This window comes from Falco naumanni, chromosome 15 (genome assembly GCF_017639655.2).
Source record: "Falco naumanni isolate bFalNau1 chromosome 15, bFalNau1.pat, whole genome shotgun sequence".
NCBI lineage: Eukaryota > Metazoa > Chordata > Aves > Falconiformes > Falconidae > Falco > Falco naumanni.
Genome location: NC_054068.1, coordinates 2,027,279 through 2,039,231, shown reverse-complemented (window position 1 = coordinate 2,039,231; position 11,953 = coordinate 2,027,279). Strand labels below are relative to the sequence as shown.

The following is an 11,953-nucleotide window of genomic DNA, read 5'->3' as shown; positions in this document are numbered from 1 at the left end:
GTGGCACCGCGTGCGTGACGTCACCGGCGCGCGCCGGAAGCGGAGCGGGACGGGACGGGACCGGCATGTGCGAGGCGGCGGGGGACGATGCGGGGTGCGGGGCGGACGCGGCATCGGCACGGCGCCGCCGCGTACCGGGACACAGGTGGGAGCCCGACACGGCACCCGGGGTGGTCCCTCGGGGATGCGCCGTGTGCCCCCCCCCGTGCTACCTTCGGTAACCCCCGGTACCGCCCCGATGGCTCCCCGGTGCCGTCCCCAGTATCGGTTCGGTACTCCCCTGAGCTGTTCCTGGTACTGCCCCAGTTACCACCCCTGTCGTACCTTCGGTAACCCCCGGTACCGCCCTGATAGCTCGCCGGTGCTGTCCCCGCTATGGCTTCGGTACCCCCCGAGCTGTCCCTGGCACTGCCCTCGGTACCCTCCCGGTACCGCCCCCGTTATCCCTCCGGTACCCCCCTGGGCAGCCCCTCGTTGCCACCTCTGATCCCCCTGCAGTGCTACCCCGGTGTCCCCTCCGGTATCTCCCGGTACTGCCCCGGGGACCGGGACCGCCGCCCCCAGTCGATACCGCCCCGGGCTGGGTGGGGATCCGGTGCCCCGGTGCTGCCCGGTGACCGCCCGTGCCCCCGCAGCTACCCGCGGCCCTGCGTGAAGTGCGGGCAGGGCTCGGCCGCCCTCGTCATCCGCGTCGGGGATGCCTTCTGCCGGTGAGGGACTGGGACGGGACACGGGCTGCCCTGTGTGGGGACATGGGGTGTGGGGACACAGGGCTTGGGGACATCGGGGTGTGGGGACACGGAGCGTCTGGGACATGGGCTTGGCAACATTGGGTCTCTAGGACATTCGGTCTCTGGGACATCGGGGCTTGGGGACATTGGGTCTTGGGGACACGGATCTCGGGGACATGGGGCTTGGGGACATTGGATGTCTGGAACATCAGGGCTTGGGGACACAGCGTCTGGGACGTTGGGTCTCTGGGACATTGGGGCTTGGGAACACAGGTCTCAGGGACATTGGGGCTTGGAGACATCAAGGCTTGGAGACACGGGTCTTGGGGACATTGGGTCTTGGGAACATGGGGCTTGGGGACATTGGGTCTCTGGGACATTGGGGCTTGGGGACACGGTTCTCGGGGACATTGAGTGTCTGTGACATCAAGGCTTGGGGACACGGGGCTTGGGGACGCTGGGTCTCACACACATCAAGGCTTGGGGACAGACAGCGGTGCATGGAGACAGGGGGCTTGAGCACAGCAGAGCACAGGGATATTGTGGCTTGGGGACACGGAGTCTCAGGGACATCAAGGCTTGGAGACAGGGGGCTCAGGGACATGGGGGATGGGGCCATGGAACGTGCCATGGGTCAGAGCCGTGTCCCTGTGTCCCCGCAGCGGCTGCTTCCGTGAGTACTTTGTGCACAAGTTCCGTGCAATGCTGGGCAAGAACCGCGTCATCTTCCCGGGAGAGAAGGTACCGGGTGGGGGGACACAGGGGGCAGGGGGGGCGACCTGGGTGGTGCCACCAGGGCCAGTGACCATCCCTCATGTCCCCGCAGGTGCTGCTGGCGCTGTCAGGGGGGGCGGCCTCCAGTGCCATGCTCCGTCAGGTCCAGGAGGTGAGAATAGGGGTGATGGGGGGGGGGTCTGGGTGGGCCCGACTCACCCACCCCCCTCACCCTGCGCCTCTGCCAGGGGCTCAGCCGGGAGACGGCCAAGAGGCTCCGCTTCGTCCCCGGCATCATCTACGTTGATGGTGAGGATCAGCCCAGCCCCCAGCCCCATGCCCATTCCCTGCCCCACTGCCCGCTCCCAGCACAGGCTCCATGCCAGGGCTGGGGGCTGCCACCGAGCCCAGTGAGGCTCTGGCACCCTGGGGCGTCCCCCTCGCCCTCGGGATGGGGGGGGTGCCCTCTCCCCAGCGCGGCGCTGCCCTTGCAGAGGGAGCGGTGCGTGGGCAGAGTGTGGCGCAGCGGGAGCAGAGCCTGGCCCGCATGGAGACCCTGCTGCAGGCGACCGGCTTCCCCTACCACCTGGTCCACCTGGAGCAGGTATGGGGTGGCGGGGGGGGGGACACACACTGGGACAGGGGGACATGCCTGACCACCCCTGGTATCCATCTGCCCGCAGGCGCTGGAGCTGCCTCCGTCCATCTTGCAGCCGGGGCCAGAGGGGTCCAGCAAGCCCAGCACCTCCTACAAGGAGGCTGTGGAGGGCTTCATCCAGCAGCAGAGGCAGGAGGGGGACGGGGACAGCCTCAGCACTCAGGACATGCCAGGGGGGTCCCCACCCCTCCCCCGCCTGCCTGCTGCTGCCCGCACCCAGGAGCTGCTGCAGCTCTTTGAGGCTGTGGAGACGTCAACAGCAAGAGAGGAGCTGCTGCAGATGCTGCGGTGAGGGACCGACCCTGCCCAGCGCCGGCACTGGGCATGGCACGGTGGCTCTGAGCCGGTGTCACCTTGTCCCCCAGGATCCATCTCATCCTGCAGACGGCCCGGACCAGGGGCTATGCCAAGGTGATGACAGGCGAGAGCTGTACCCGTGTGGCCATCAAACTCCTCACTAACCTGGCGCTGGGTCGTGGTGCCTTCCTTGCTGTTGACACGGTGAGCAGCATACTGGCACCCTGTCCCCAAGCTGGAGACGGCCATCGTCACCCAGAGGGGTGACGCAATGCAACCGAGTGAGGGGACTGGCAGTCTGTGGCTTGGTGGTGGCGCGGTCCCCCAGCAGCCATGTACCTGCAGGGCTTCATGGACAACCGCCATGGCGACGTGGTGGTGGTGCGACCCATGCGGGAGTACACGGCCAAGGAGATCGCCTTCTACAACCACTTCTTCGATGTCCCCACCGTCATCATGCCACCCCTCTCCACCAAGGTAGGGGCATCCCCTGTCCCATGCGGGGGGGGGGGGGGGGGGGTCCCGAGCTGCGCATCCCCATGCCAGGGATGGGACCACTCTCATCCTGCCTTTGCCCTCTCTGCTTGCTCCCCCAGCGCCGGGAGAAGCCCAGCATCCACCGCGTGATTGAGCGCTTCCTCCTGGGGCTGCAGGAGGATTTCCCCTCCACCATCAGCACTGTCTATCGGTACAGCATCCCCTGTGCAGGGGCACAATGTGGGGGGGGGGGGGTTAGTGGGGGGCACCCCCTCACCCTGCTGCGTTGGCTGCAGGACGGGTGAGAAGCTGAGCCCAGCTCCAGCCAAGGCGAGCAGCGAGTCCCAGCGCTGCCTGCTGTGCCTGTGTGCCCTGGACATCGCTGGGGGTGAGTAGGGTGGGGGCTCAGGGGATTGGGGGGGGGGGGGGGGGGCAGCCGTGCAGCCCCCAGTAGCACCCCTGTGCTCCGGCTCTTGCAGAGGAAGAGTTGGCCCTGGAGCCCACACTGATCATAGAAGAGCCAGAGGAGAACGGGTGCTGCCAGGACACCCCAGCAGCGGGGTGAGCACATGGGCAGGGGGGATGCTGTGCCGGCGCCGGGGTCACCACCCTGGCACTGCTGAGGGTCCCTGTCCCTGCTGAGGGTCCCTGTCCCCGCAGGGCTGAGAGCAGAGCTGCCTTCATCCCGCTGCTGTGCTACGGCTGCCGCCTCACCTTCAAGGAACTGGTAAGGCTTTTGGGGTGCAGCAGAGTGGCTCTTCTCGGGGATGGGGGTCCCCATCCCCACAGCCCCTCTCTTGCAGGGCCCTCTCGCCACACTGCCACCCTACGTGCGTGCCGAGGCCCAGCGCAGGATCCACAGGTAGGGGGCACGGGGGTCCCCTCCACGCTGGCTCTGCTTCCAGTGCTGCATCCATCCAGCAATGGTGTCCATCCCTTGCAGAGCGGAGATGAAGCAGCAGAGCCAGGAGGTCCCACTGGAGGATGGGGAACCCAGCAAGAGCTGAAGGGGCTGGGAACAGTGGGGGATGCAGACCCCCATCCCCCTGGGGCGCTGGTGGGGCAGGGTGCCACCCCCTCCAGGGATGCTCCATACAATAGTGGGGAACCAGAGCCCCTGGGCAGCCCTAGCACCCAGGCAGCTGCTTTTACACCACATTTTGGGGTTCCAGGGGTGCTGTAGCACCAGGGCAGCAGGTCCCCTGTCCCACCCTGCACTCCCCCACCCCCTCCCTGCCCCAGCCGTGCGTCAGCCGGGGAGGCCTCAGCTTTGTTTTATTAGATATCTGTATAAATAAACCATTTGAATTAATAAAAAAACCAAAACCAAAGTCACAAGTGTCTAAAGTCCGGCTGGGGCTGCCAGCCCCACTCCCCGGCCCCAGCTTGAGGGGTGGCCACGACCCAGGACCCCCATCCTGGGCTGGAGAGCTATTGCTTCGGAGTTCAACCTGGTTCTGGAGCGGGGCTGGGGAGAGCAGGGAGGGAGAATGACCCGGCTCCTGACCCCCCCAGCACCCAGGGGTGCCCAGTGGGTGGGGTGGAGGGGCCAGCTCCTGTCCCCCCCTCCCTGGGAAGGCACAACATGGTCTCCACAGCTCGGACGGCTTCAAAGCAACGTAAGAAAAACATCCTCCCTAAAAGCGAGCGCCGAGAACCCTGCGTCCCACTGCCTCCCCGGCAGGATGCAGCCCCAGCTCGGGGGGGGCTGGTTAAGGCATTGGCGGTGATGTCCCTGGGAGCTTGGGGGTGGGGGTGGGGTCAGAGCCCCTTCCCCTTACTCCTTCTCCCGCGTCCACTTGATCATGGTCTCGGGGGAGCGGTAGAGGAAGATGAGCTTGGCGTAGAGCTCCTCCTCCAGCTCCAGCTCACCCGTCTCCCGCACCAGAAAGATGTCCTGGCACAGCTTCAGGATGCGGTCCACACAGGGCAGCTCCTCGAACATGATGGAGTGCGAGATCTCGCTGAAGAAACCCCGCACAAACTTCCCGATCACCAGCACGATGGAGACGTACAGCCCCATGATCCTGCGAGGGGGGGGGGGGGGGGGGGACACACACAGGTTCTGGCATCCTGTATCCCACCACCCCACACTTTGCACCCCTTTTGGGGTGGTTGGTGCCCAACAACTCCACGTACCCGTAGCCAGCCAAGAAACCCAGGCTGGGGGGGCTGACTTTATCGTTGAAGATGACCATGGGGAGGATGTTGCCATCACGAGGGGGGGGCCTCTTTCAGCCGCACCACCCACCACTCCAAGAAGCTGTCACCTCCTCGGCCGGCACCCGCACGCTCCCGTTTCAGCTGCACCTCCACATCCAGGTAGCTGTCCTCCCCATCTGCCAGAGGGGGTGGCACCATCAGGACACAACACAGCTGTTGATGTGCCCCCAACACCTCTTTTTTTTTTTTTTTTAGGAGGGGGGGCACACAGTGGGACTCACCTGGCAGCAGCTGCTTGACGGGGTTGGCTTCAGGGCCATTGGGTGCCCGGATGTATTTGGGGAAGAGTTTGGGCACTTGCCTGCAAGAGAGTGGGGTGAGCCGGGGGGGGGGGGGGGGGGGGGGGGAGCACCGAGCACGGGAGTCCAGCCCCCCCGGGGACACTCACACAGGCGCATCGCGGGTGCCCTGCAGCAGCTGGGCCAGCTCCATGCGCTGGGGCGCGCCGGGCTGCAGGTCGGTGGTGTGCTTGTCGAAGGTGTGCTCCACCGTGCCCCCCTTGCCCAGGTCCCTGTGGGCACAGAGGGCAGCAGAAGCTGAGTTGTGTGCACGGCGGGGGGTGCAGGCAGGGCTTCCCCCCCCCCCCCCCCCCCCCCCCCAGTGCTGGCTGTACCTCTGGAAGGTCCAGGTGAGGCGGAGGGTGATGTCGGATGAGCCGTTCTGCAGCTCCCGCCGCATCTGCTCCCGGCTGGGGGGGCTGATGCTCCAGAGCGAGCCCGAGCTGCCCTCGATGCGGGCCGTCACAATGTCCTCGTAGCCGTACAGCGTGATGAACTGCATGGCCACCTGGCGCCGGGGTGGGGGGCACAGCTCAGCCCCCACCCAAGGATACCCCCATGCAGGGGGCACCCCTGGATGTGCCAGCCCCCCTCCCTGGGCACCCAGTGGGGATGGAGCAGGGGGGGTTGGGGTGGGCAGGATTTACCGGTTGCCTTTCAAACTGGTTGGTGAGGGCTTCATAGTCCTGGGGGGTGAAGGGCTGGATGGATTGCTGCTGGGCACTCATGGTGAACAGTGGCTGCGGGGGGACAGGGTGCCATCAAGTCAGGCAGGGGACCCCATCACCCAGACCAGGCACCCCAGCACCCCACCCCCTGCATCCTCACCTCGTACCCCCCCAGCTTGAGGGTGACGGTGACGTCGATGGGGTGGTTCACAACGCCCACCACGGAGCGCACCAGCGACATGAAGAGCAGCGGGAACCAGATGATGGCCACCAGGAAGAGGATGATGAGGCCCCCCCATGCCATACTTCACAATCTTCTTCTTCTTCTGCCCCTTGGGCTGGGGGTATTTCTGGGCAGGGGAGGAGACAGCATACAGCGCCAGGAGGGCTCAGGGGGACCCCCAGCAACAAGGGGCTTATTGGGGAGCCCCTCCCAGCACGGCGGGGATGTACCTTCTCCGTCTCACGGCTGCACTTGATGATGAAGATGTTGGCGTAGATGTCCTCCACGCACATCCAGTTGGAAAGGGACAGCGTGGTGTCTGTCCAGACCCAGTCCATGACAGCCCTCAGTTCCACCAAGAAGGGCACGAGGCGAAACCTGGGGGGCACATGGGGAGAGGGGACTGGTACGGCACCCTCTGGGCACCCGGGGGTTTGTGTGGCCCCGTGCCGTACCCCTGGAAGAGGAAGAGGTTGAGGTGGTTGTATTTCTTGGTGAGGAAGTTGCCCAGGATGCGGGTAGGGTAGCCGCAGCGGATCTGGTAGGCTGACAGCGAGAAGTAGATGCACTTCACAAAGTACCACAGCTGGGCCACCGTGTTGAGGCTGAACAACCTGCGGGAGGGAGATGTCATCCCTCTGGCCACCTGCCTGGCCAGGCTGGGCCACCACATGGGCTTGGGGACACAAAGGTGTCACCCAAGAACCACACCATGCCCTGGGGAGGCATCTTTGGGGGATGCTCGGTACCTTTCGGTGACGGCTGGCAGGATGAAGAACATCCAGAGGTGGATGCTGAACACCAGGATGACCTGGAAGATGAGCTTGCCCAGCACGGTCTTGCGGAGGTAGAGCGCACGGTCAATGACCATGGTGGTGAACTGGATGAGCAGCATGACCAGGAAGGCCTCCGGCACTTGGTCATCCGACAGCGAGGAGGTGATGTCGGCAGCTGCCGAGTGTTTCTGGGGATGCAGGAGAGGTCAGGACAGAGCCCAGCCCGTCCCTGCGGCGGGAGCTGGCCGGCTGGTGCCCTGCAGGAGGGCTCTGCTCACCCCGAAGGCCCAGAAGCCGAAGACGATGATGATGAAGTCAACCACGTCTGCCAGGAACATGAAGGCGTAGACGTCGGTGGCTGCCCGGTGCTGGGTGTGCAGGATGTCCCGGAAGAACCCGCGCACGGGCCGGTACATGTTCTGTGCCCTGGAGGGGACCGACAGAGGGAACGTGTGACCAGGAGCTGCACCCCGCGCCCCCCACTCCAACCAGCGCCGCGGGCACTCACATGGTGAGGAAAAAGAGCTTGACCCGCAGCCCAAACGCCTTCAGCTTCCTCTGAGCGTGGCTCTGTTTTGCTTCTTCCTCCTCCTCCTCCTCCTCTTCCTCCTCCTCCTCCTCCCCATCCCCTGTGAGTGAGGTGCAGCATGGGTGACAGGCAGGGTCCTGCAGGGCTGCATCCTGCGTGGCCCCAGCACCCCTCTGCCCTGGGGGACGCCAGCCTTGTCCCTTGCTGGGGTGTGAGGGGTGAGAGCTGGTGCTCACCTTCCTCCGGAGCTGCCTCTGGCTGCTTCTTCCCCTGCCGCCTCTTCCTCCTGAAGCGGAGCTGCGTGGCCCCAGCCTCCTCTGCCTGCCCCACGGCATCGCCCTCCAACTCCGGCCCCGCGGCTGCACCCAGTGTCCCTGGCTCTGCCAGCGCCTCCATCCCTTCCTTGTCCGCTGCGGGCGGCGGGGATGCTGCTTCCTCCCGCCTCTCCTCCTCTTCCTCATCCTCTACCCGCTCCGCCTCTGCCTTCTTCTTGGGGAAGGGGTCCTCCTCGTGGTCCCACAACCCATAGGACTGAGGAGGGCCGTGGTCAGGGGGACGGGGCTCCTGATGCCCCCCATCCCCATGCACCGCATCCCCCGATCCCGCGGCATCAGCTCCCATTGCATCCCAGGGACCCAACCAGCAATGGGTGCCTGGGGTGGAAACCAAGGCAGAGCCACCAAGCACCCACTGGGTGCTCTCCAGAGCACCCATCACCCCCAGGAGCACGTCCAGCTCCCAGGGGCGCCCACCCAGGCAATGCCCACAGTGGTGCCCGTGCCCCAGGGCTCACCAGCAGCAGGGAGCGATGGAAGAAGAGCGCCAGGAGCTGGATGAGGTCATACTTGATGTACCGGTCAGTCTTCTCCAAGCCCAGGATGCGGGGTGGGAAGAAGGGCTTGCCCTCGTTGCGCACCAGCATGGCGTAGCCATTCCAGGGGAAGAACCCAAACTGGAAGAGGTATTTCACCACCACCATCACCTGCGGAGAAGTTGGGATCAGTGGCAGCTGGGGGCCGGGTGGCATCACCCCCTCCTCAGGCACCCACTGCCCACCTCAGTGAAGATGATGGCGGTCATCCAGAAGCGCTTGCTGGGCCGGGGGATGGAGAGCATGGCCCAGAGGAAGACGAGGATGGGCAGGAAGAGGGAGATGACGGAGGCAGTCACCATGTTGTTGAGGATGATGATGAAGTAGCAGAGCAGCTCGGAGTGGGCAGCCACGCAGCGGTACCCGGCCAGCAGCAGCTTCAGGAACCGGTTGTGGGATTGATAAAACCGCTCCGACTCTTCCAGCTCGGGGAAGTACAGCCGCCTGCAAGGTGTGGGGAGGGGGGTGAGCCAGCCCCACCGCCCCCAGCCCCGCCAGCCCCACAGCCCCACAGCCCCGTACCTGCTCAGGAGGAGCTCGCTGGCTGTCCGGCTGCGGTTCTGGGGAAGGGCCAGGAGCTCCCGAGACCCTGCCACATCCTCCTGGGACCCCCAGGGTGTCACCTGCTCCTGGCTGCCAGTGGGAAGCGGGCATCCCACTGGGGCGGGGGTAGCTCCTCGGTGCCTGCTGGGGACGGCACAGGGACAGGGGTGAGCTCCCTGCCACCAGCCCCTGCCTGTGGCGCTGCTGGCTGCCCCCCCTGGGGGGTATCTATGCACCTGCCTGGAAGCGATGCTGTTCTGGGGGTCTGTACCCCCAGCCCCCTGTGGGCTTGGCTCCTCTGGGGGGCTCCTCCGGCGGCAGCAGGTAGAGCTCATCCAGGACCCCGCGGTGCACATCCTCTCCCTGCAGCGGGCAGGTGGTCAGTGCCACCGTGGGGCTGCCACCCCCTCTGCCCTGCCGTGCCCCTGTGTGTCCCCCCCCGGCTCACCCTGGCCAGCCGCTGTGTGAGGACGTATCTCTCGAGGCGCAGGACGGTGGACATGTCAGCGTGCTCCCGGGTGCAGGCGTCCAGCCACTGGGTCAGCCCGTCCACCATGGCCCGGCACAGCACCCACAGGAACCGCAGGGTGTTCAGCACCCGCTGCACCACGTTGCCCCGCTCTGCCAGGGCAAGAAGAGAGAGGTGGGGTGTGTGTGTGTGTCACTTCATGCCTGCTCAGACCACCCAACATCCCCCTGTGCTGCAATCCTGCTGCCCACCTACCTGAGCCTTCGTCCTCCTCTTCCTCCTGGCCTTCAGCCTCTTCGGGTGCCTGCAACTCGTCTTCTCTCGCTCCGCTGTCCTCTGCACGGGTCAGATTCCCCCAGGAAGGGGTAGCACCAGCTCAGCAGAGGATGGACATCATTTCTGGCCCCCACTGGGGCTCTCCTGCTCATCACCCCGTGTGTCCCCTCTCAGCTTCAAAACCAGCACGGGCACCAAAGGAGAGCTGCATGGCTTGTGCCCAATCCCATTGCAGCCATCAGAGAGTCCACACACACGCCAGGAACCCCACTGAGTCAATGCCCCATTACAGGATGCCGACTGCTGCCAGGGAAAACAGCGGGCACGAGACGGGGCGGTGTCCCCCCCCCGGACCCCAGCCCCATTTTGGGGTGAGCCAGACCCACCTGCAGCGACCTCGGTACCGGGTGGCTCTGGCTGCTGCTGCTCCTGCTGCCGCAGTGCCGTCCTGGTGTTGGTCACCCAGGCCTGGTAGGCGAGCTGGCAGGGAGAGGGGGGCTGTGAGTGCCACCGCCAGCGCCCCCAGCCCCCCAGCCCTGCAGCCACGCTCACCTGGAAGGCACTCTGCCTGCCCGGCCGCGGCTCCTCTGGCACCACCGCCTCCTCCTCCTCCTCACTGTCCGACTCGAAGAGGAAGTATTCCCCTGAATGCAGCACTGCCAGGGTGGCACGGGGTGTCATGGCATGGCCGGTGCCACGGCACAGGGCATCACGGCATGGCCGGCGCCCAGGCTGGCCCTGCTGCCATCTCCCCAGGGCGCCCTGCCTGGCACAGTGCCAAGGACACCCGGGGGGATCCTCACCATCAGGGTGAACAACCCAACTCCCACGTCACCAAAGCGGGGTCCCTCCGGCATCGGTGACAAGCGATGCTGGTAACCCCAACCCCAGCCCAGCACCCCCAGTCTAACGCCCCGTTAGTGCTGGGAAGTGGAGAAGCCCTGGTTAGTGCCCTGCGGCCGAGCACGGGGACAGGGGACATGCAGGGTGTCACCTTGCCAAAAGCACCATCATCGCCACCGCTCCCCGTGGGTGTTAGTGGTCCCCAGCGGAGGGACCTTGCCGAGGGGCTGCGCCCCGTTACGCCCCGTGCCGGGGCAGTACCTGCGGCGTGGTCTAACCATGGCCGCCACCACCGCTCCCTCTGCCGGGAAGGGTCCGCCGGGCTGCCGGGCGCTGTGGGACGGCAGATGGGGAGGGGGCTGAGAACGGCTGCACGCGGGGCACCCGCCGCGGGGGCGAGCCGGTGGCGCGGGGAGGGGATTCACCGCAGCTCTGTGGGGCTCCACCGGGACAAGCGTTGGCCATGGGTCGCAGTCAATCTGCTGTGCCCGGAGAGGGGTTGGGGGGGGGGATGGGAGGGACCCCCCAGCTCTCACCTGGCCTGGCCTCATCCTGCCCCTCGCCACCACTGCCGGGCAGCCGCTCCTGGTGGTACTTCTCCTGCTTGGCTCGGATCCGCTCCATCCTGCCGGGCAGAGGCTGCTGTGGAGCCTGCTCCCCCAAACCCCCTGGGGGCACCCCCAGCCACCCCCCAACACAGGGGTGTCCCAAGGCGCTGGTAGCTGCAGAGCGGGTTCCCAGGTACCCCCCAAAACCCACTCACTGCCGTTTCAGCTGGGCCAGCGACTTCTTCTCAGCTTGCCGGTGGGAGTGCATGCTCTTCAGGACACTGGCCTTGAACAGCGCGACGCCCCTGCAGGGACAGCGGGAGGGTGAAGGGGGGCACCCCCACACACCGGCACCCACAGGGACCCTCCAGGACCTCAATCCCACCTGGAAGCCTGCAGGGCAGAGGCTTGGAGGTCCAGCATAACATGTAAGTAGTAGTAGCTGAGGAAGACGCGGCGCTGGAGCAGGAGGAAGAAGAAGCAGATGCTGTCCCAGATGATGCCCGCCTCCTCCACGGGCAGCGAGCAGTCCTGGTCCTTGCCCATCTCCTTGGCTGGCAGGCAGAGGTGCAGGCAGGTCAGGCAGCAGCCCCAATCTGCACCCCCAATCCCACCGGCTCAGGCAGGGCAGCCCCCAGACCCCAACAAGCTGGCAACTCACGGTCATAGTAGCCCTTGACGGTGCAGACCAGGCTGAAGAGCTGGATCACCCAGCAGAAGTTGCTCTGCATCTGCTGCACGAAGACGCAGGAGAGGAGCTGCAGGAAGAGAGGGCAGAGTGATGGGCTAGCTTGGGGACAACGAGATGGGGACAGTGCTGCCACCCATC

General features: G+C 65.8%; 2 protein-coding genes across 2 annotated transcripts in view; one reads left to right on the top strand and one right to left on the bottom strand.

Moving 5' to 3' along the window:
- Positions 1-45: 45 nt before the first annotated feature.
- On the top strand, positions 46-4,208 carry CTU2 (cytosolic thiouridylase subunit 2). The gene is made up of 15 exons (XM_040615289.1): positions 46-145; positions 636-710; positions 1,394-1,472; positions 1,558-1,617; positions 1,694-1,754; positions 1,940-2,049; positions 2,129-2,391; positions 2,469-2,604; positions 2,746-2,877; positions 2,997-3,088; positions 3,174-3,265; positions 3,357-3,438; positions 3,538-3,604; positions 3,681-3,739; positions 3,821-4,208. Exons 1-15 carry the CDS (start codon positions 66-68, stop codon positions 3,882-3,884), a joined length of 1,452 nt encoding a protein of 483 aa, XP_040471223.1. The 5' UTR covers positions 46-65; the 3' UTR covers positions 3,885-4,208.
- PIEZO1 (piezo type mechanosensitive ion channel component 1) overlaps positions 4,138-11,953 on the bottom strand; it is a 24,742-nt gene continuing 16,926 nt past the window's right edge. The window contains 29 exon segments of the mRNA XM_040615290.1: positions 4,138-4,904; positions 5,017-5,101; positions 5,103-5,216; positions 5,322-5,401; positions 5,489-5,611; positions 5,714-5,886; positions 6,026-6,118; positions 6,207-6,341; positions 6,343-6,396; positions 6,500-6,647; positions 6,725-6,883; positions 7,019-7,233; positions 7,324-7,471; positions 7,554-7,674; positions 7,811-8,105; positions 8,368-8,556; positions 8,631-8,889; positions 8,968-9,029; positions 9,031-9,129; positions 9,229-9,351; positions 9,437-9,609; positions 9,713-9,793; positions 10,120-10,213; positions 10,286-10,389; positions 10,838-10,909; positions 11,113-11,201; positions 11,340-11,429; positions 11,510-11,678; positions 11,786-11,882. Of these exon segments, the coding sequence (XP_040471224.1) occupies positions 4,655-4,904; positions 5,017-5,101; positions 5,103-5,216; positions 5,322-5,401; positions 5,489-5,611; positions 5,714-5,886; positions 6,026-6,118; positions 6,207-6,341; positions 6,343-6,396; positions 6,500-6,647; positions 6,725-6,883; positions 7,019-7,233; positions 7,324-7,471; positions 7,554-7,674; positions 7,811-8,105; positions 8,368-8,556; positions 8,631-8,889; positions 8,968-9,029; positions 9,031-9,129; positions 9,229-9,351; positions 9,437-9,609; positions 9,713-9,793; positions 10,120-10,213; positions 10,286-10,389; positions 10,838-10,909; positions 11,113-11,201; positions 11,340-11,429; positions 11,510-11,678; positions 11,786-11,882 (3,894 nt within the window). The 3' untranslated portion in view covers positions 4,138-4,654.

Excerpts from the sequence above, each read along its gene's own strand:
- CTU2 (XM_040615289.1), top strand. The coding sequence starts at position 66 with ATGTGCGAGGCGGCGGGGGACGATGCGGGGTGCGGGGCGGACGCGGCA. Across the intron at positions 1,473-1,557 it reads TCATCTTCCCGGGAGAGAAG|GTGCTGCTGGCGCTGTCAGG; the intron begins GTACCGGGTGGG and ends ATGTCCCCGCAG. Across the intron at positions 1,755-1,939 it reads CGGCATCATCTACGTTGATG|AGGGAGCGGTGCGTGGGCAG; the intron begins GTGAGGATCAGC and ends CTGCCCTTGCAG.